At 35.8% G+C, this 23,396-nt stretch overlaps 1 protein-coding gene across 1 annotated transcript in view; it reads left to right on the forward strand.

Annotated features, from left to right (window-relative positions):
* The window catches only part of LOC120351514 (E3 ubiquitin-protein ligase MARCHF6), a 31,044-nt gene extending 9,976 nt beyond the window's left edge, over positions 1 to 21,068 (forward strand). Inside the window, exons 6-11 of the mRNA XM_039429245.1 lie at positions 13 to 140; positions 3,911 to 4,186; positions 8,455 to 8,622; positions 10,009 to 10,185; positions 14,299 to 14,689; positions 17,461 to 21,068. Coding sequence (XP_039285179.1) covers positions 13 to 140; positions 3,911 to 4,186; positions 8,455 to 8,622; positions 10,009 to 10,185; positions 14,299 to 14,689; positions 17,461 to 18,092 — 1,772 coding nt within the window. The 3' untranslated portion in view covers positions 18,093 to 21,068. The remainder of the gene's footprint in view (positions 1 to 12; positions 141 to 3,910; positions 4,187 to 8,454; positions 8,623 to 10,008; positions 10,186 to 14,298; positions 14,690 to 17,460) is intronic.
* The last annotated feature ends 2,328 nt before the right edge of the window (positions 21,069 to 23,396 follow it).

Here is a 23,396-nt window from a genome sequence, read left to right on the forward strand (position 1 = left end):
TGATTTTTGCAGGATTAGTGACAACACTTTGCGGATACTGCGCTGTGGGACTGTGTCTGCTGATTTTCCACTCACTGGCATCCTTCTTCAGTTTCTCACGCGCCAGGCGAGTGCTCGGCTTATGCTATGTGGTTGTAAAGGTCAGTCAACTTTCTACAATGAATCAAATTTCAATCGCCATTTCTCAGTAATTAATCAGTTGTTATCAACTAAATTTATCATAGTTATCAACTATGATTATCAATCTTCATTTAAATTAATCAAATTGTATTTATTATTGTTATGTGGTTGTAAATATGATCAACTTTCTACAATGAAAACATCTACAATGAATATATCACTCAGTAGTCAATCAAACAGGGCTGTGTAGTTATCAGATGAAAGAGTCACGTAACCATGTCAGAGGCATTAAAATTTGAAAATCCACTTTGTAAAAGTATTTGAGGACTCAAAATTTTGTGAATTGAAGAACTACAAGACTTAACCTATTTCGGACTATGTTTTACGTTATCTAAATTTGGGAGAGGAATAGCACAAGGTTACCTTATTTTTCCTCTACCTATCATTTCGATAATGTACGTATTGTATAAATGAATAAAGAATAAAGAGAGAAACTGGTTTGATTAAACATGAAAAGCATTGAATAATATTGTACATTGATGAAGCTACATGTTTAATGTACCTTAATTCTCCTTGCAAAATCATACTTCTTAAACTATTATTTGGCATTTAAACAGTTCATTGCAATAGTTTATTACTGTCGAGTTTGAATCAAAACATTGTGATCATTGAAGAGATATAATTATCATTCGTTTGATAGTTATTCAGCGAAAGGAATTTATCTTATTTTTTATAAAATAAGTTTACATGACTAAATTATTCAAACTTCTCATCATGATGAAATTGAGAAAAAATCTCTTGTAGCATTGTACAGCAATGGAAAAGAACCTGCCATACAATATTTACAATCGTGTTATCAGTTGAATTTTTATCTTTTTTTCAGTAAAATTTCTAGTCTGAGTATCAGTGAAAAGCATATTGTTTTTGTTCTCATTACAGTTCAAAATCCACCAAGAACTGTTGGTTCATCACAAATAATAATAATTATGATTAGGTGATTGAACTCGCAAAGCTCTCCACATCATTTATTGTTTTGTTTTTGTGTTTTTGGTGAAATAAATTGAATTGAATTGAATCATCAAAAACAATAAGCAACAACAACTTTTAATTTAATTTTTTCAACTTGATACAATGTCGGCTAATATTTTTGAACCATGTATTAAAAGTTACATGTTTGGTGTTGAGGGGGAGGAGACTGTCTAGCTAGGCCAATGGCAGGCGTTCATGCCCTCGACCAATAGCAGTACTCGCCTACTAGTATAAATTCTGCTGCTCTTGTATTTAGTTTTAGTTTATCAGAGATTGACAATGGTGTAATAACCGAAACCGGTCTTTCTAATTATCAATAAATCAGTGGTTTTTTGACAATTTCTTAGTCTTTTTCATTCAATTTGTTACTCATTCTTATTTGTTCTTAGCTATTTACTTAGTTCTTAGGGTACAAACACACTGACAGCGGAGCGAAGCGTGGCGTTGTGGAGCGTTGTGAACAATATCATGTCAAGTAATGAGCTGCAACACACTGGAAGCGTCTTCTCGCGGAGCGGAGCGGGGCGTGGCGTCAAACTTTGGAACAAGCTGGTTTGTTTTTTGGAGCGTCACAGTGCGAGTGCCAGTCCGGTCTACTCTTGTACATAATAATGCACTTGTTCTACTACATTTTCCCACCATCTAGTACATTAGTATATTATTAATGTTTACAAATTCTCCTGTAATGTGTTTTATCATAGAGAAACGATAGCATAAGTAGATATCCCATGGTATAGGGCGCTTATGTCGCAACTTTTACTGTTATCTCAAGCCGATAGTTCACGTAGTTCTTTCCCCATGCAGCTGTGTGACGCGGGTAGTCTCTCAAATTGTGCCGTTCATACACTTTCACCCCAACAAAACAGTAAAAATTGACAATAATCGACAGTAATCGGCTTGAGATAACAGTAATAGTTGCGACATAGACGCCCTATACCATGGGATATCTACTTACGCCTTTGTTTCTCTATGGTATTATTTAATTATTTCAATAGAGAAAATTTATCTATTGCACTTTTAAATCAAAAGTAAGGCGATTCTAATCCATTTCATTTATATTTCTATGAAATTTAAAAAATCATTAATTCTCTCACCATCTAGTAAATTTATTGGGGGAAATTTGGCTAATATCCAATACTTTGAGTGATTGGAGTGATCCGTGGTCTAGTGGATAGAGTGCTTGCGTAGCAACATAGAGATCCCGGGTTCAAACCCTCTCATTATCAAAAGTTTTTTTACCAGATCACTCCCGTGTTATCGGATGAGCACGTTAAAGTGTCGGACCCGGCTGAAGTATGACAGTCGTAAAGCTCATTGACGGCTTAAATTATATATTCAGGCGGTGGGACCTTCCCGCAAGGGACTTCCCGCCAACAAAAGCCATACGAATTTACTTTTTCAAAGTGATTATTCTCACAAAGTAATGTCCGTGCAAACTTAGACCACACCATTTTTTAGGCCCTTGACTCTTAGACGCTTCCTGTGTGTATCATGAACGCTCTGACAACGTCACGTCACGCAACGCTCCGCTCCGCTCTGCGAGTAGACGCTTCCAGTGTGTGGTGCAGCTCATTGCTTAACATGATATTGTTCACGACGCTCCTCAACGCCACGCTCCGCTCCGCCTTCAGTGTGTTTGTACCTTTAGTTTTATTTTCCTTGCCCTATTACCATAGTTAAGGAAAGTATTGCTTTCCGAAAAAAATTAAGGTACCCCAATTTCTAAATTTCCATACGTTTCAAGGTCCCCTGAGTGTGTGTGTGTGAGTGTGTGTGTGTGTGTGTGTGTGTGTGTGTGTGTGTGTGTGTGTGTGTGTGTGTGTGTGTGTGTGTGCGTCTGTGTACACGATATCTCCATCTCCCAATTAACGGAATGACTTGAAATTTGGAACTTAAGGTCCTTACAATATAAGGATCCGACACGAACAATTTCGTTCAAATGCAATTCAAGATGGCGGCTAAAATGGAGAAAATGTTGTCAAAAACAAGGTTTTTCGCGATTTTCTCAAAAACAGCTCCAACGATTTTAATTAAATTCATACCTGAAATAGTCATTGATAACTGCCATAAGTCCCATATCTGTAAAAATTTCAGAAGCTCCGCCCCATCTATGCGAAGTTTGATTTTAGATTCTCAATTATCAGGCTCCAGATACAATTTAAACAAAAAATTTCGAGTGGAAAAGATTGAGCATGAGAGACTCTACAATTAATTAATGTTCAGTAACATTTTCACCGAAAATTGAAAATAAGCTCGAAATTCGAGAAAATGTGATTATCCAATTATTGCAAACTGTTGGCAATTGTTGATTCTATTAAATGATTCACTATGAAGAGATAGCAGACCTCGTGTGTCTCCAGCGTTATTGCCCTGTCACCATCTGGCTCAGATCTTTGAATAGTAGACTTGAGATGCGCGGGAACACTAGCGTCAGATGATCAATTTTCATAACGGCAAGAAAAGTTGTGTGAGAGCACCACACCAGATTTTTTAATCTGTATTTTTCTCAAATTTATTTTAATAGTTTATCGATTTTAAATTCTGCGAATTACGCCAGGCCCCCACAAACACAGGCTTAAGCCTACATGTGTGTCTCTCACAACGTAAGGGCGTCTATAAATGTACTCTATGATTTGTAAATTGTGAGAATAAATTGATTTCATTTGATTCTTAGTTTTTAGTCATTCATTCTTTTCTATTCTTACTCAATCTTATGAATGAATTTTGGTCTAGCTGCTAATTAAATAATTGATTTTCGCAGGTCTCGCTGCTGTCGGTGGTAGAGATAGGTGTGCTACCTTTGATCTGTGGATGGTGGCTAGACATCTGCTCGCTGTCAATGTTCGACGCCACACTGAGAGACAGAGAGGCGTCTTTTAGGGCGGCGCCCGGCACCTCCATGTTCATCCACTGGGTCTGTGGCATGGTCTACGTCTACTACTTTGCCTCGTTCATCCTGCTCCTAAGAGAGGTGCTGAGGCCTGGTGTGCTCTGGTTTCTGCGCAATCTCAACGATCCCGACTTCAGTCCCATTCAGGTGAGTGTTTTTCTGTCATTTCAAATCAGGTCATTAGTTAGTTTCCATTCATCTAATCTTACATTGAGTTGATATCAAACTCAACGCAATCTCAAAGATCCCGACTTCAGCCACTACCTCCGTAAACAAAGCCGTAGTGCATTCGTGTGACGTCAGCACAGATAGGGCACCTACACCAATAGAAACACTATCCCCCAGTTTATCGTACGTCGGGTAACGTTTTATCACGATTAAATGCTATACTTTAATCGAGATTAGTGCTAACCGATGCATTTTGGTTTCACAAAACAGAAATTTCAAGCGATAACGCAGATTAAACTAACCGGCTTAAACAATTTTTAATTCTGATTAGTTGGCACCATTTTAACCGCGATTAGTTGAAACGAAGAAAATTTGGTTGCACAAAGGTAAAAATCGAAAAATAACGCTGGTTAAACTAATCGACGTATAAGATTTTTAACAGGCCATTCACGGGGAATTAAATCCAACTAACGCCGGTTAGGTACCTACTCTGTCTTCCTATTAGTTTTTGGTAAAAAAAACTAAAAAATTCAAAGTATGGGCTAAATATATGAATGAATTTCATTCATTAATAAAATAGAGAAGTGTATTTAGCTGATATTAGCATTCAAAATTAGATTCTGATTTTTGGGGTTAGTTTTTGATCTGTTGTCGTCTGTTAGCAGCATAGCACTTGACACTGGCGACAGACAGAGCATTTTTAAGGCGCATTCGCGCATGCCTCTGTATTGAATGGTCAAATTTACCGCTTTAATAACATAACCTCATTTTTACCTCAAAACATACCTATCATTATCAGTTTTCTATTATGTAAATATTCTCTCTTATTAGAATTGAAATCAAAATATTTTTTCTTTGTCTAATAATATTGGACCATGATCTCGTTTGTTAATATTTTTTCAGTTTCAAATTCACAGCTTCAATAACATAGCCTCAATTATTTTGTGTCAGTTAAATTACAGTGTTGTCGGATTGTGAAACTGTTAAAATCTTGGTTAGTTATCCGGTAAACTTAATCGGGATTAAAAATTAACCGATCTTGGTTGAACAGAAATTAATCCGTAAAACTAACGCTGATTTGTTAATCGACGTTAATGTCCATATTTAACAGACGGACGTGCAACTGGCCTTATCTGATATAGATCAGCTGAAATCAACGAATTTTTATTGGTGTAGGAGCCCTACCTATGCTGACGTCACCAGAATGCACTATGGCTTTGTTTACGGAGGTATTGCTTCAGTCCCATTCAAGTATGTATTTTTGTCATGTGCTCTTTCATTTTAATGTAATTTTGTAATGTAACATAATTTATCCTCGTGTTGAATTTTTTTCATGAATTTCTTTTTAAATTAGGTCATGAGTTCATATCATAAGTTCGAAAAGAGATGGAATGCAGAGGTTTGCGAGAGGATGACTGGAGAGATAAGGAGCTATGGCGGAGGGGATGCGAAAAGCGACTCTAAGTTGCAAAAACGTGCGAAAAAATTTGATTTTAATTTTCCAGCCTATGAATATAAAATGTAGGCAACAAAAATGAAAGGTGTAACAGCTGAAGGTCATAGATACTACATGAAATTTGCAACAAAAATGACAAAGAAAATTTTCTTATATTGACATTAGTTTCCGAGATATTTTTTAAAAACGTCAATAAGGAACTAGAAAACTATCAGACAATCGCAATTTTATGGTGTTCTAGTTCACCAATTTTCAAATCTCTCAGCTGTTATAATTTAGATTGAACAACAAGATATGTTATTATTTGTTCAAGGGATATTGCTTGGCTTTGAATTGTAAAAAAAAAATTCCAACAGAATTGTACTCAGCCCGAGCACAATGAGGTAAAATGCCAATTTCAGTCATTTTCGTCAAAGAGAAAAGACAGCATAAAAAGGTATATCCCATAGTATAGATCCAATTTCAATTTCCACTGTTAATTCAAGCCTAGTAGTTCTTTTTCGTGAAGCTATGTGATGCTGGTAGTCTCTCATACTGTGCAAGGTCTATAAATACAGGTCATGACACAATTCCGTGGTACATTGCAAAATCGTCATTTTATGGGGTTCTAGTTCACCAATTTTCAATTCTATCAGCTATAGATTGAACAACATGATGTGTTATTTTGTTATATTGTTCAAGGGATATTGCTTGGCTTTGAATTGTAAAATAAATTGTTCAGAATAATAATATTTAGATTTCAACTAGGAACTGAATTGTTCATTTCCAGATTTAATTGATCGGGAACTTAAAACTCTTTTTGAAGTTCTTTTTGAAGTCCTCGCATATTTCTGTCTTGTCGCAATGCCTTATGAATCATAATCATTAAGATACAAGTATAAGAACAATCTTTAGTACTAAATAAATGAATAATTGAGGCATTTATTAGTGAAATTTCATTATTAAAAAATTGAAATCCTGAATTCACATATTATTTAAATCAGAATATTGTTTTTAAAATGCATAATTTTGTTACGAGCAAATTGAATTAGATTGGAATATTTCAAATGTACCGCCATAAAGACCCCATAAAATAGCCGCTCCATAAGGAACACGAGTGCCATGACCTGTATTAAGATCTTGTTCTGTACCAGTTTTGCTGTTCCAAATTCGGAACTAGGAAACATACGCGACTGTAAAGAAAACATATGATTTTATTACAGTATAGTATGCTGTAATGAGAATCATATGTTTATTTGTTCTACAATCAGCTGTTTACCGGCTTGATTTCATGGATGTAGAGCAGCTGAAATTGAATGACTATTGCCCGGTTTCTCAGTCGTTCCATAAACTGTTTATCCATTCAATAACTTTATTGAATCGATAAACATGAGAAATGCGTTTCTAGAACGCTCCCTAAACTTATTGAATCCTTAAATCTCTCGATAAACACTATATGCCTGGTTTCTCAGTCGTTCCATAAGCTGTTTATCCATTCAATAACTTTATTGAACCGATAAATATGAAAATTGCGTTTCTAGAACGTTCCTTAAACTTATTGAATCTATAAATCTATCGATAAACTATAGTGCCAAAATCCAGCCTATAAATTAATATTTATGGAATGGATAAATTTCTCAAATTTTTGGTGGCAATCAAAAAATTAAGTTAGAAAAATTAAATTACAAAATAAAATTGAAATTAGTGTAGATCACCAGTATTTTAAAAACAAAACAGAATCAAAGTTGCACTATGTTTAGCATTGATAGCCCTCATTTGGTGTCAGCCATCTTGTTTTGGAGACATCAGCCAAAAGATGTCAGTACTGTAGGAAATTACCTCACAACAGGAAGCATGGAATAAACATCCAAGATTTGGTTGGTTACCATAGGAACCATGTATAAAGTTTGTTTACGAAAGTGCTAGTTTTGGATCATGCCAGATTCATTGAACAGATAAATCGTTCCATAGCTATGGATTTTATAAATATGTTTGAGAAACCAATAAAAATTTATTGATTGGATAAAGTTATTGAATCAATAGCTATAGCGTTGTTTCTTCTTCTTCTTTGACTACCGTACGCCTAATCACAATCATATGGGATAAGCTATAGATTTGTTTATTGAACGAAATAATGCCAAAATCAAGCCTATAATAATAATTATTTATATCGAATCGATAATTTTGTTTAAAGGTTATGTTGGATTGTTTTGTGTTCGATGTTCTGTTATTTTAATATATTGAAATGGATCTAGATATAATTAGGTACTGCAGCAGTTCAGATGATGGAGTGTTTGAGTTAGATTTGAATAGAATTATATTCTTCTCTCACTGCATCCCATGCCTTGCTTTTATCTTTTATTGAATATTTATGTGTCTTTTTATTTTCTATCACATTTTTATACTTTAGGCAGATCTCTACTAATTGTTCTTTTTCAACCTCTGCAAAATTCTTGCCCCGGTCTCGTTTCTCTGCCATAATTATAATAATAACTTGAAAAAATATCATTAACGTAGGAAAAAACCTTCAACTTGAACTTCACAACAAGCAGCAAGGAATAAACAAACAGGATTCAGTTGGTTACCATGGCTACCATATAAAGTTTGTTTACGAAAGTGGTCGGTTTGGAATCATGCCATGCTGCCAGATTCATTGAACAGATGAATTGCTATGGATTCTATAAATATGTTTAAGGAACCAATAAAAATTTATTGAATTGATAAAGTTATTGAATCAATAGCTATAGCGTTGTTTACTGAACGACTGAGAAACCGGGCATATGACAAAAACTTTTTTGCAACCGTTTTGCAGGAAATGATCCACCTGCCGATAATGCGTCACGTGCGTCGGCTGCTGGCATCAGCTGTTATCTTCGGAACAGCTGTTCTGCTGATGCTGTGGCTGCCCGTGCGTGTGCTACGCCTTGTGTGGCCCGCCTTTCTGCCCTACACTGTCGCCCTGCAAACCGAATCAACACAGGTAGGCCCAACTCCAACTTGTCATCTCTCAATCTTCCTCCCGTTCGTGTGTGGCCCGCCCCGCGCAGTAGACCCACGCTAATCCACGAAAAGCAACCCACGCCGTGGGATGTTTTGTAAACCATTGCTAGGCTTCTCCAGAAATATGTGTAATGATAATAATACATGCAATGAATAATTCACTTGTCAGCTGATTTGATTATGAATAATTCTATAGCAATGGTTTACAAAACAGCCCACAGCGTGGGTTGCTTTTCGTGGATTAGCGTGGGTCTACTTTGCGGCGTGCCTTTTTATTTTATATACGTTCCAGAGAGTCGATACACCCGTAGGGTCCCAATTGACAGAATTTTAAACGACCGAAACGCTATATTTTCCCAAACGACCGAAAACTACTTTTTTCCCAATTGGCAGAACGCTTTCTGTCATTTGCGACAAACTAGAGAAACTCTCTGTCGTTTGGGAAACCTATCACTTTCGGTCGTTTGGGACTCTCACCACTTTCACAAACAACGTTTTCTGTCGATTGGGAAAACTCTTAAAAGTTTTCTGTCATTTGGGACTCGACTGAATGAGAAAGTTCCAGTTTCAATATTTCATTAATTCTGCCAATTGGGAAAAAAGTAGTTTTCGGCCGTTTGGGAAAATATAGCGTTTCGGTCGTTTGGGATTCTGTCAATTGGCATGCCACCGATACACCGCTGATGTAGTTACATAACAATATTATATTCATGTTATTCAAATTGCATCCAATATTCATTAAAAAAATTTTACTTTCTAATACTCGTTGAATAATTAGCAATACTGTCATTTAATGTAAATTAGTGTGGAAGCCAGTATATATTGTAACATACATAAATAAAGAAGTCTAAGCCAATTCTCCTCCTCCTTCTCCTCCACCTCCTCCTCCTCCTCCTCCTCCTCTTCCTCTTCCTCCCCCTCCAAACCCACCTATCATTTTTACAGTTTCCCCTGGTTCTTCTCAATCTCAAACCATTCCTTCTCCTGAATAACTACCGCTTTTCTGATCAAATTTCAATATAAATAGAATATTTTATTTTGCCAAAATACAAGATACGTAAGACAAATGTAAATTATAATTATCTTAATGTTTTGGCACAACCAACAAAGTCAGACTTGCCCGCTAGCTGTGAGCTCAAAAAGAGAACAGAACACAGTAAAAAAATACTGAAATATGAGAAAACAACAAGAAGACAATAAAAATTGAAAATAAAAAGTAGCCTACTAATAGTACTTCTATTTAATAAGACAATGATAAAGAAAAAATATGAAGTATTTTCGTGTTAACATTATATAATATCCACTAGGTGATAATCTAAAAACAAAACAAATAATATAATGACATATTATTATGTTTGTTTGGCAGGTGAGCGAGTTATCCCTGGAGCTGCTCCTACTGCAAGTGATTCTGCCCACCCTGCTGGAGCAAAGCCACACGAGGCTGTGGCTGAAGGCGACTGTACGCGCCTGGTGTCGCGCCGTCTCCCATCTGCTCGACCTCAAGTCCTATCTGCTCGGAGACGACCAGCCTGACCCCGCACAGGTATACTATTAGCACAAATGAAGTCTTAGTGATAACAGCATAATACATTTGTAAAATTCATATTATATAAATTTGATTGTGACCTGATAGCTATGAATTACTCTTACGCCTATGAACCACTCTACGGTCAAGTGCTGAAGGGGAGGGTATCCTCGATACCCTCTCTGAGAATGGACTTCTAAAGGTCCAAACTTCACCGTTTCATGTGAAAACATTACAGTAGTACCTCAACCTTCAATGTCATCACACCCTTATTTGCCAAAAATTGTACTGCTATACGCTGTGATTAACATCGTAACTTGGAACTTGACAGATGATAATGCCATACTATTATCACAAGTCCATAGTGAGTTCCACGTTATAATGACAGTGGAGAAAGATAGGAGAACAACGTTGCCGATCTTCTGTGTCTTGTCAATGCCTTCTATAGACGGTAGCTGATACAGGTTTATTGATGTAATATTAACTGTTCATTCTGGTTTAAAATTCATTCATTTATTGTACAAAATACTACAATCATAATATATGTAAGGCATTGAAGGAAAAACTAGGCTGAGCCTGTTCTATTTCTCTCGAAAAATGCTGATAAAAAGTTAATGTTGTCCAAAGGTTGAGGTTATGACATCACACACTGCTTCGTCACTTGATTTAAAATAATCAATTATATTTTATTAAGCAAGAAATTATATCTTTCAATAATTTCATAATGAATCTCCATTACTTAGATGAAATATTTTGTTAATGAATTATTAATTCTACATTGTTAAAAGACGATCTGGCAACAGAGCAAAGTGAGAAAGAGATAGCGCTATCCGCTTTGTTGAATGATAGACAATGATAGCAATACCATTGCTAAACAAACACTGCCATTATAACGTGTACCTTACTATAGTAGAGAGCTCTCAGATGAATTCAAAGATGAATTTAATCAATTACAAGCAATTAGTCTAAACTTTGAAGAAAGTAAAACTTTCAGACCAAAAATTAAACACTGTTGTGTTTAAATATGACTGTTTAAGGGGAGTTAAACATGAAATTTTTGAAAAAATATCAATTTTTTGTTTTTGAGTTCATATGATAGTTTGAAATTCCCGCTTTTCAATGATACCTGGATCACATCTCTATGACGATGGGAAGTATTTTTAATATTTTAAAAAAAAAACTATTACATGCGTCAAAATATGCTCTTATAAGTTTGAGTAGGTATTCATGGCAGCAGGACGTTCTCCGGAATAAATTTCTTCAATGATTTGTAATTTATTATTGAAAGTACATAATATGATTCACTCTTTTCAAGCTTGTGATGTTGGTACTGTATTCTTTTCGTAGACAAACCAGCTGGTTTGGGATTTTGGTTATGTTTGTGTTGTGAAAATGTGAAATTATTGCATATTGTAGTGTTTGCAAAATTTTATTTTGAATATCAGTATTTTTCATCAGTATATTTATTATAAGTATTAGTGAAAATGCCTAGATGTGAGGGAAAGGTTTTCAAGAAAAGAGAGGTGGGTTCAATTACAGATCTAGTACATCATCCACAAACAATTCTTCAAGATCAGAGGTTCTTGCTCAAGCTGAGCCATCAAAACATTCATCTTCCTACACGAAACTCAGTGATAAGTTTGTGGGATATGAAAATGACAGTGATTTTAGATACTGTATTATTGATTTGAAACAATTTAGTAATACACTACAGACAATAGGTGTATGCCGTTTTTGTAAACATAACCTTATTATTTCGTCAGAGACAATCTCAGGTTTAGCTTGCAAAATAAAAATATTTTGCCCATCTTGTTCTGCTAGTGCTGACATGGTAAACAGTAATAAATCAGTGATACAGGGTGAAAATGATTCCCAGAAGAATATTTATGATATAAATGCTAGGTTAGTATATGGACTTAGATGTATTGGAAGAGGTCAAACATCAGCAAAGACTCTATGTGGAATCATGAATCTTCCTCCTCCCCCAGGCCGATACCACAAATATGAGTTACATTCAGGCTCTGTGATGAGCAGTGTGTGCAAGAAGTCAATGAAAGATGCTGTTGAAGAAGCAGTTGACAGGACCAGTAGTAGAGATTTGTGTGTTGCAATAGATGGATCATGGCAGAGGAGAGGTCACACTTCATTGAATGGGATTGTGTCCATGACATCTGTTGAGACAGGTAAAGTGATTGACATATCTGTATTATCAAAGTATTGTCTATGTCCACAGAAGAGCAATAATATCCATTTGGATGAATGCAAAGCCAATTATATTGGGACTTCTGGAGGTATGGAAGTTGCTGGGGCATTAGAGATGTTTCAGAGATCTCAGAATCAGTATAATGTCAGATATATTGATTACCTGGGAGATGGCGACTCCAAGGCATTTCAGGCTGTTTGTAATGCTCAGCCCTATGGTCCAATATTGAAATAAAAAAGCTTGAATGCATTGGGCATGTGGAGAAGAGAATGGGCACCAGACTGAGAAATTTGAAGGCTCAACATCGAAAGCTATCTGATGGCAAGACACTTGGTGGAAAAAATAGACTGACTGATACTGCTATTCAGAAAATTCAAATTTATTATGGACTTGCCATCAAAAGAAATGTTGAAAGTGTAAGTGCCATGCATCAAGCAGTGTGGGCACTTTATTTCCATGTATCATCTAGTAATGAAGAACCCAAGCATCAACTATGCCCTGATACAGATGATACATGGTGTAATTTAGAAAAGCTCAGAAGGAAGGAACTTTTTATGACCATAATTGTCACTTTCATTTACCAACAATTATCATGAATGAGATCAAGTACATATTCAGGGACCTATCAGATAAGAAGCTGCTAGAAAAGTGTATTCGAGGAAAGACACAAAATCCAAATGAGAGCCTGAATAATGTTATATGGACTGTTTTGCCTAAACGGGTTTTTGTAGGGATTGAAAGTTTACATTTTGGTGTATATGAGGCTATTACAAGATTCAATGATGGGAACAAGAACAAAATACAGCTGTTTGAAGAAATGAAATTCATCCCTGGAAGTCACATGATGGATGCCATGAGGAAGCTCAACGAAGAACGGATCCAAAAAAGTGAGAGGAAATTCAATGACATTGAAAAAAAAATTAGACAGAAAAGAATTCTATCAAGGAGAAGGCTGGAAGACCAATATCAAGAGGCAGAGGATCCCGAAGCTCCAAGTTACAGTGCTGGAGGCTACTGAATGTGAGTTTTACAAGTTTTGTTACTTTCAAAAACACTTGCACGCATTTCTCTGTTTTCCCCGCAAATTAAAAATTTTCAACTTTAATGTACCTTTTCTCAGCTTCTATTTAAGATAAACACTTGATTTTTTTTTTAAAAGATTCAGTATCACTAGGATTGCAAACTGAATGTAGGATTTTTCAATATTTCCATACAGAATAAAATAAATATATATTTAGGTGTAAATTTATTTGGAAAAAATCATCATTCAGGAAAAAATTGTGAAAAATACAAATTCAATCACATGAAAATGTCACACATTTAAATTATAGAAGAAAAATGGATCTTTCAAATAAAAAAAAAATCAAGTCTCTATGTTTAATGGTAACAGAGAAAAGGTACAAAATGTTAACATGGAGTAAGATAGGATGTTCGACTCCCCTTAATGAATGACTGTTATGTTGAAATATGAAGGATGGTAGAAATTAGATTAAACTTTGACGTGTCATATACTGCGGGATCGTTGCTTCCTTAATGCAGTTTAATAATTGTGACGAACAAGAAAAGTAAAGTAAAAGTAACACCACAGTATACATACAGTATGGAAACTCGGTTAGTACCCTGGCGCAAAAATACGCCATCTTGTTAGGAAGTTCCGCATTGTAATAGTATTGATGGGAGGTTCGGATTCCTTTACTGATCCGGATCAATTGATTTCGTTCACAGCCGCGAGCCAATCAGAAGACCAGGATTGGAACTTCCTAAGGTCACGTGACGTGTCTAGTATTTGTGCCATGTAAAAAGCATTGAGTGGATAGGCGTTTGATTGACAGTTTTCATTCTGTTCCATTATCTATTCTGTGGTAACACTATTATTCTATAACTTGTTTTTTGTGGGAAGTGAATCAACTGAACGTGTATGGTTCCAGATGGAGGTTGGAGCCGGTGCCGGGGGCGCAAATGCAGCCGGGGTCGCAAACGACCTGGGCGCCGCACACCAGGCACTGTTGCACCGAGCGGGCCCGACCGGATTCCAGCCGTACCAGCGACCGCACCTGTTTGCGGCGCGCATCGCCGGTCTCCTGCTGCTAGTGGCCGCTAGTCTAGTGGCCGCCAGTCTGGTCGCACTCACTGTGCCCGTGTGGCTCGGTCGTCGAGTGATGACCATGTGGTCGGTCACGCCTCCGGGGGCGGCACTCACCTCTGCGCCGCCTCCGCCGCCCGCGCCCATACATGAGCTGTACACCGCCTCGTGTGGCACCTACCTGTGTTGGCTGGTGGCACGCGCCGCCGCTCTTGTCATCAGCTGGCTGCCACAAGGTAATACGATAGCATCATTTCAAATTTATTTTCTCAAAAAACATACGCAATTATAATAATAACTAGCCGTCAGGCTCGCTTCGCTCGCCATATCCGTCTAGCCAGGGATCTCCGCCCCCTGGACCCACGACTGGATCGTCCAAGAATGAGATCAGCAGGCTCGCTTCGCTCGCCTGCATTTTTCATTTGAGCATTTTTATCATATGTTAGGACAATCCAGTCGGGTGTTCAGACTAAACGTCTGGCTAAACGGATATGGCGAGCGAAGCGAGCCTGACGGCTAGTAATATAATATTCCCAGGATTGAAGTAGCAGTGCCCAATCAATTTTTCCGCGATAAATGCATTGAAATCTTCAACTTGGTGCCAACCTAACAAAGTCAACTCAACTTAATGCCAACCTGACAAAATTCTTAATTTAGTTGCCAGTTAATAACTGTTTTGAAGAGGTACTCTATCTAGATTATAGTTCTATAGTAACATATGATATATGATATGGAAATTTCAATTATAATTAAGAGATTGGGAGAAGAAGAATATACATACTAACAGACGAACTTTAAACACTTAAAAACCACCCTTAGAGTTAAAATATTGCCAAAAGATTTCTTACTGCGCCTCTAAAGGGCCAACTGAAAATACCTACCAAATTTGAACGTTTTTGGTCCGGTAGATTTTTAGTTCTGCGAGTGAGTGAGTGAGTGAGTCAGTCAGTCAGTCAGTGAGTGAGTGCCATTTCGCTTTTATATATATATATATATATATATATATATATATCGAGATAGAAGATAGATAACATTTTAAAATAACAAACTATCTCTGGATAGCAGCGCTCATTTTATACGAAGCCATAGCGGCCAGCCAATCTACAGATGGAAATTACTGAGGGTAAGCATCCCTGACCGGCAATTAGGGCTGACTGGGTTCGATTCCCGGGCTGACAAATAATTTTTGAATAGTAGCGCTCTTCGAATTTCCATCTAGCTGTTTGCCCTGTTGTCAATATTTGCAGTAGCAGAAGTCTTCGGGGTGAATTACAGCATTTAATTTGGATTTTCGTTAAATATAATAATTACATGTAGCTTCACCTATCGGTGGAGGGCCACTAGTCTACCATACTACCCGTTCAAAAACATCGAACATTTTTGAAAATGTATCTTTCCATAAGCAACAGATTATGCACATCTCAGACTTGTATCTTCTCAAAAGCAACGGGTTGCATCCGAAAAGATACACAAGGAGCTTCAGAGTATCTTTCCATAAGAAACAGATGCTCTCTTGTATCTTCTCAAAAGCAACGTATTGCATCCGAAAAGATACACAAGGAGCTTCAAAGTATCTTTCCATAAGAAACAGATGCTCTCTTGTATCTTCTCAAAAGCAACGTATTGCATCCGAAAAGATACACAAGGAGCTTTAATGAATCTTTCCATAAGCAACAGATCAAATTCAAATTGGTTTATTCATAAAATATTACATATTCACAAAATATAAAAGTGTTATAATTTACATGAATAAATTCTCCCTGCCTGGATGATTTGTTCGTGTGCAGGGAGGAGTCGCAAATTATCAGGCAGAGGGCAAACACTAGCAATAACAAAATAAATTACAAACTATGAATAATAAATAAATTTGAAAGAATAATAAGAGAGTTTATTATAATAATAAATTTTAAAACTAAAGATAGGAAAAAAAACAATAAAATAAATGTGACAGCTCGATGGCGGCTAAAGGGCTGATTTGGTAATATAGCTTTACTAGCCGTCAGGCTCGCTTCGCTCGCCATATCCGTCTAGCCAGGGGGCTCCGCCCCCTGGACTCCCGACTGGATCGTCCAAGAATGAGATCAGCAGGCTCGCTTCGCTCGCCTGCATTTTTCATTTGAGCGTTTTTATCATATGTTAGGACAATCCAGTCGGGGGTCCAGACTAAACGTCTGGCTTAATGGATATGGCGAGCGAAGCGAGCCTGACGGCTAGTAATTTAATATTCCCAGGATTGAAGTAGCAGTGCCCAAACAATTTTTCCGCGATAAATGCATTTAAATCTTCAACTTGGTGCAAGCCTAACAAAGTCAACACAACTTAATGCCAACCTGACAAAATTATTAATTTAGTTGCCAGTTAACAACTGTTTCGAAGAGGTACTCTATCTAGATTATAGTTCTATAGTAACATATGATATGGAAATTTCAATTATAATTAAGATATTGGGAGAAGAAGAATATACATGCTAAAAGACGAACTTTAAACCCTTGAAAACAACCCTTAGAGTTGAAATATTGCCAAAAGATTTCTTAGTGCGCCTCTAAAGGGCCAACTGAACATACCTACCAAATTTGAACGTTTTTGGTCCGGTAGATTTTTAGTTCTGCGAGTGAGTGAGTCAGTCAGTCAGTCAGTCAGTCAGTCAGTCAGTCAGTCAGTCAGTCAGTGAGTGAGTGCCATTTTGGTTTTATATATAATACATATAATCTATATTATAGATTAGCGTGGTACTGTGTGTAAGATCCTCTTTTGTATCTTCTCAAAAGCAACGTGTGTGTTGCATTAATTTGGATTTTCGTTAAATAATAATTATTAATTCATTAGCATTTGAATAATTGCAATATCTCAGTAATTTCCATCTGTAGAAAGCTACATGTCCTGGACTGTAAGTATTTGAATGGTGTTTTTTTGAACATTGTATTGTATTATGACAAATGAAGAATTTGATTAGAATGAGAGAGAGCTTATACTAAATTGCTTGATTCATTTAATTGAATTATTTCAGGCCGAGCCGCATTCTTACAACGCCTGGTGACATGGGCGTTCGTGCTGGCAAAGGCGGTGGTGGCGTTTGTCGTTCTGTTCGGCGTGATTCCTCTCCTGTTCGGCTTGCTGATCGAGCTAGTAGTGGTGGTACCCTTCCGCGTGCCTCTGGAACAAACGCCCAACCTCTGGCTGTCACAGATCTGGGTGCTCGGCGTGCTCTACACGAAGATCGTCTGCGCAATCACCATGATGTGTCCCGACTGTGCGCTGCGTCGCGCCATCGAACGCGTCTATCGCAACGGAGTGCGCGCGCTCGATCTCGGCCAAATACTGACCGAACTCGCCGCTCCAGCCGTGGCCTATCTATCTGTCGCACTGTCTGTGCCCTACGTCACAGCTCACGCCCTGGCACCTCTATTTGTCGCGTCGCCGCGTCTACGCAACACCATCGCGCGACGTATCTATCCCTGCGTGCTCATTGTATCCTTCTCTATCATCATTATCAAGCTCCAGATCCACCAGTTCTCTAAGCTCTACGAACACATTAAAAACGACAAATACCTCGTGGGAAGGCGTCTGGTTAACTACCATCACAACAAATCTACATCCTCCACAGTAGTATCTCAACCGGCTGCGTTTCCAAACAACTAACGAATTAATCCAGATTTGTTCTATTACTACTAGATGTTATCACAACCATTGATATATCTATGTACCCTCTTAATTATTGTGATATATATATACTGAATATTGAATAATTTGATCCTCCAACATTTTTTGCTGGATGCTGGATGCTAATAATTAAATTGTTTTGATCTAAAAAGTTGGAATTCTGGATGCTGATAATTGAATAGTTGTATCCTAATCAATGATGGACACTAGTTAAATAATTTGGTTTCAACTCTGTAGATTTGATAACGTGAACCAACATTGTTTCGATCTAAACAGTTGAAATTCTGGATGCTGATAATTGAATAGTTGTATCCTAATCAATGATGGACACTAGTTGAATAATTTGGTTTCAATTCTGTAGATTTGATAACTTGAAGCTGAAAATTTTTTTCAACTAATTGGTTGTTCAAAAACTACAAAATCAATTGTAAAACGTTGTCATGCAACCTGTTTGATTGTATCTGATGATGAAAAGAAGTATGTTACCAATCCTGTTTCCTTGCTAGAATGGGATTCAAAATCTAAAAGGGTTTCGTTTTCTTATAGTGGAAAATAATTATTTCGAAATTCTCCCGAAACAGTGAATTTATTCGGTGAAACAAACTTTCAAGTGTGATGTTAAACAATAGAGATGAGTGAGAGATCAAGTATTTATTTTTGTTGTGCTTAGTGAGTTGGGTCCAACTGAACAGAGGTATTTTTTGTTTTGTTTATTTCTCTATTGAAACGATGAATTCCTGTCCTTTCAATATAAATATTGTTAACATTATAAAGGAATACAAAAATTGAAATTGGAGAACCATAATTGAGAATCGATTAATAACGTTTTTTGGGTATAAATGAAGGCCTATCAACATGTTATTTGCTTCATAATATATTCGATTATATTCAATCTTATTCCATTATACTCTATGTATATAACATCAAGTATTCCAGAGGAAAATTTTGATCAAAATATATCTTTCACTATTTTAATCTCTAGTTTTGGGTTGCATTCTTTAATAATTGTTCATTTAAAATAAAAATAAAAATTATTAGTGTCATCTATTCGATAACCCGATGTGTAGTTGTTCTAATAGACACATCTTTATAAAAAAGTGTGGAACTAAACAAAACTATTGGTGGATCTATATTGAGTATCTTGTTGTATTCTATATTTGAAAATCATATTATCCAAATATACTTTGAACTGTTATTAATACAACACCTATTTATTGGATTATATTCGTGAGCTATTGTGTATAATTTCATTACTTCCCCACTATTTATATTATCTATCTTACATAATTACTTATTCACTAGGTTGGGCCTGAAAGGTGATGTGTAAATTACATTACGCTTATTCTTAAATACATTTTATATATACTGTTAATTTGCTATATTTAGTTAGTTTTATTTGAGTGAATATTTGCGATTGAAATGGAATGCTGGTTGTGAGCATAATATATTTGTTAATAAAGCACACTATTGTTGTATAGTTTACTTTAAATTTTAAATAGAAAAGCTAGATCAGTTGAGCGCTTGGGTATTCTAGAGTTTGAATAATTGGCCAAGAATGTGATATTCGCTTACAGGTATGAGATGACCATCTCAGATAATGTAGTAAGTTTCTGGAAGTAGCTATCTGAAAAAAATATTGAATTTAGTTTAAACTACAATATTTATCTTCTTACTTTTATAACGTTATGTTCAAAATCATCTCCTCTCAAAAGTACAATTCTATCTGTGAATGATAGAAGAGATATTTGAGAAACTTCGTTATTGTTAAGCTGCGTTTACACCAAAGTTATTAACAAAATGTTAATAACCTTATAGATTCTATTAGATTGAACACAACTTATCATACACATGATGAACATATGTGTATGTCAAGTTCCGTTCAATCTAATAGAATCTACAAGGATTAAGTTATTAACAACCTTATAGATTCTATTAGATTGAACATAACTTATCATACACATGATGAACATATGTGTATGTCAAGTTCCGTTCAATCTAATAGAATCTACAAGGATTAAGTTATTAACATTTTGTTAATAACTTTGGTGTACGCGCAGATTTAGAGTGAAGGTATTATTCGATCACTTATGCATATTCTTTGTTATTCAACCTTATTATTCTTCACTGATTATTGATTACTTTTCATTCAATTTAATTATAGAATTACAATATTTATTTTATCAATCGGTCACAGTTGTTGACTTGATTCACACTTTAAAAGTGTTTCTTGATTTTCTGGACACATCTTCATCAATACATCTGTGAAATTTACTCAATCTAAACTTCAAATCAATATAAAATCGGTGGTATAATGTAGCCTTGTTGAACGATTTATAAAAAAATGCTATCCTATAATAAAGCAGAGAAAAAACATGTAATGTAGATTATTACTGGAATTGGGTCGTTTTAATTATTGAGAAAAGGCAATAAACTTGAAGAAATTGATTGATATGTAGGCTTCTATGCAGTATGAGAAGGTATATCGCAGTAAATAATAATAGGGCAGCAAATACCTAATTACATGGCATAGTTGAACCAGTTTTAATCTATATCATAATATCCGTTCATTCAAGTTAAAATTAAAATTATTCTTAGAGGGATTTTCTTCAATATAACCCCAACTGCTATAAAATTACTCCAAATGTTTTTTTTTATTGTTTTCCATAGATCCTGTCAATATTTTGTCAATAATATCATTTCCCCAGTTATTACAATATGATATCAAACGTCTTAGTTGAAAATATATAAACTGTATTTAGCATTTGGTTATTCTCAGCGATATGTCTATTGTAAATTTTTTAATATTATTGGAGAATGACTGAATGAGAAAAATGAATGATAGTGACTGTAATTAAATATTGATCTTTATGTATTTTTTTGGTATTTGTGTATGAATATTGTGAAAATGTTTGTAAAAATTCTTCATTTATCTCAATAGAGAACCATTCAAGCGAACAGTTCGTATTTATTATTTGTTTCTACCTTCTAATCCCTCAGAAAAATTTTCCACCATGCGAGCTTGACAAATGATGTGATCATGAGTGTTCGTCAAGTTATTTATTTAAGTTAGTTTTTTTTTGTTTGTGTTGTTTATTTATTTACTAGCTTACCCGGCGAACTTCGTACCGCCAAAAAGTCAATGTATCTCATGTCACACTTGACTTTATTTAGTGAATCATGAAATTTATCTGACAATCAATATTTTTATTTACATCTCAATACGGACTTCCTATGTGCTTAAAACTACAGTTTTAATACCAGTAAACAATTTTATCACAGAGTGACGTGTATATTACAGCTGGTAAGTTCATATGCTAAATCGTATTATCACAACATGATCTTCAATCATGATGATATCCCGTTCTACCTTAGCCGCTCGGCCGACAATTTCGAAAACATAGGTCTGTAAAATGGATTAATATATATATATATATACTATTATTATTAGCCCCCCTATTAAAATTTCTGGTCAGAAACCATCCCCAATATTCACACAACATATTCCCAAAGTTTCATGCCGTTCTGTCAAGTAGTTTTCGAGTCTATAGGGAACAAACAGCCATCCATTTTTACTTTCCTTGCCCTATTACCATAGGTAAGGAAAGTATTGCTTTCCAAAAAAAAATTAAGGTACCCTAATTTCAAGTTTTCTATACGTTTCAAGGTCACCTGAGTCCAAAAACATGATTTTTGAGTGTTGGTCTGTGTGTGTGTGTATGTCTGTGAACACGATAACTCCATTCCTAATCAACCGATTGACTTGAAATTTTAAACTTAAGGTCCTTATACCATGAGGATCCGACAATAAGAAATTCAATAAAATTCAATTCAAAATGGCGGATAATGGCTAAAAAACCATGTTTTTCACGATTTTCTCGAAAACGGCTCTAACGATTTTTTCAAATTTATACCCTAGATATCTATTTATAAGCCCTATCAACTGACATGAGTCTCATTTCTGGGAAAATAGCTGGAGCTCCGTAATATTCCTGAGAAGAATGAATTTTGTTAAATTTTCATCACGATTTTCTCAAAAATGACTTGACCGATTTTTTTAAATTCGTACCCTGTATAGTTATATATCAGCTCTATTAACTGGCATGAGTCTTCTCCCTGAGAAATTAACAGGGGGTCCACCCCATCCTTAAGAAATTTACTTTGTAACCTCCTTCTCGTGCGTGAGGTAGGTAGGTAGAGCAGTTTATTCAAAAGAACACATGTCGATATTTTATTTGTAGAACAGCTGTTTTGACAACTTTTAAAAAATCCTCAAATTTCATAATTCAAACAAAGGAAAATGTACTGTACTCTGAACACAATCACAATAGTATAATCGTAGTTTTGATTATTTAGCCGCCAATCGGCATAATGTTATTCCCTAAATTATCCTCGTTAATGAGGCTTATAGATCAATGAGCAAGGGAAGATGTGTGAGTGTACCACACCAGATTTTTATATATAGAGATTAGATAGAGTAAACAATACAGTAGTCGGAAAATAAAAAACAGGCTATTGCCCAAAACTTCTTAAATTACCTGATTTTGTCTTAAATAGTGACAACTCTGGTGTAAATGTGGCTTTAGTCGTGAAAAATACACTTAACTGATTGAAGACAGTTATATTTATTTTGTTGCGAGAAACAGACGGGAACAGTAATAGGCTACTGTAGCTAGAAATCTCTCTCATTAATCACATTATTTTAATCAGCCTGAAGCTCTCAAGAGCAGAATTATGAATTTGAATGATCGAATAGTTTGATCATAAACTATTCCTGAATAGATCTTTATTGTGAATAAGATTTAAGCAGAACTCCTGCCTGCTTGAACTGTACCTAGAAATTAATCACATTATTACTTTCCTTGCCCTATTTACCATAGGTAAGGAAAGTATTGCTTTCCGAAAAAATTAAGGTACCCCAATTTCTAAATTTCTATACGTTTCAAGGTCCCCTGAGTCCAAAAAGGTGGTTTTTGGGTATTGGTCTGTATGTGTGTGTGTATGTGCGTCTGTGTAAACGATATCTCATCTCCCAATTATTAACGGAATGACTTGAAATTTGGAACTTAAGGTCCTTACAATATAAGGAACCGACACGAACAATTTCGATCAAATGCAATTCAAGATGGCGGCTGAAATGGCGAAAATGTTGTCAAAAACAGGGTTTTTCGCGATTTTCTCAAAAATGGCTCCAACGATTTCAATTAAATTTATACCAAAAATAGTAATTGATAAGCTCAATCAACTGCCACAAGTCTCATATCTGTAAAAATTTCAGGAGCTCCG

The sequence above is a fragment of the Nilaparvata lugens genome, chromosome 5 (genome assembly GCF_014356525.2).
Source record: "Nilaparvata lugens isolate BPH chromosome 5, ASM1435652v1, whole genome shotgun sequence".
NCBI lineage: Eukaryota > Metazoa > Arthropoda > Insecta > Hemiptera > Delphacidae > Nilaparvata > Nilaparvata lugens.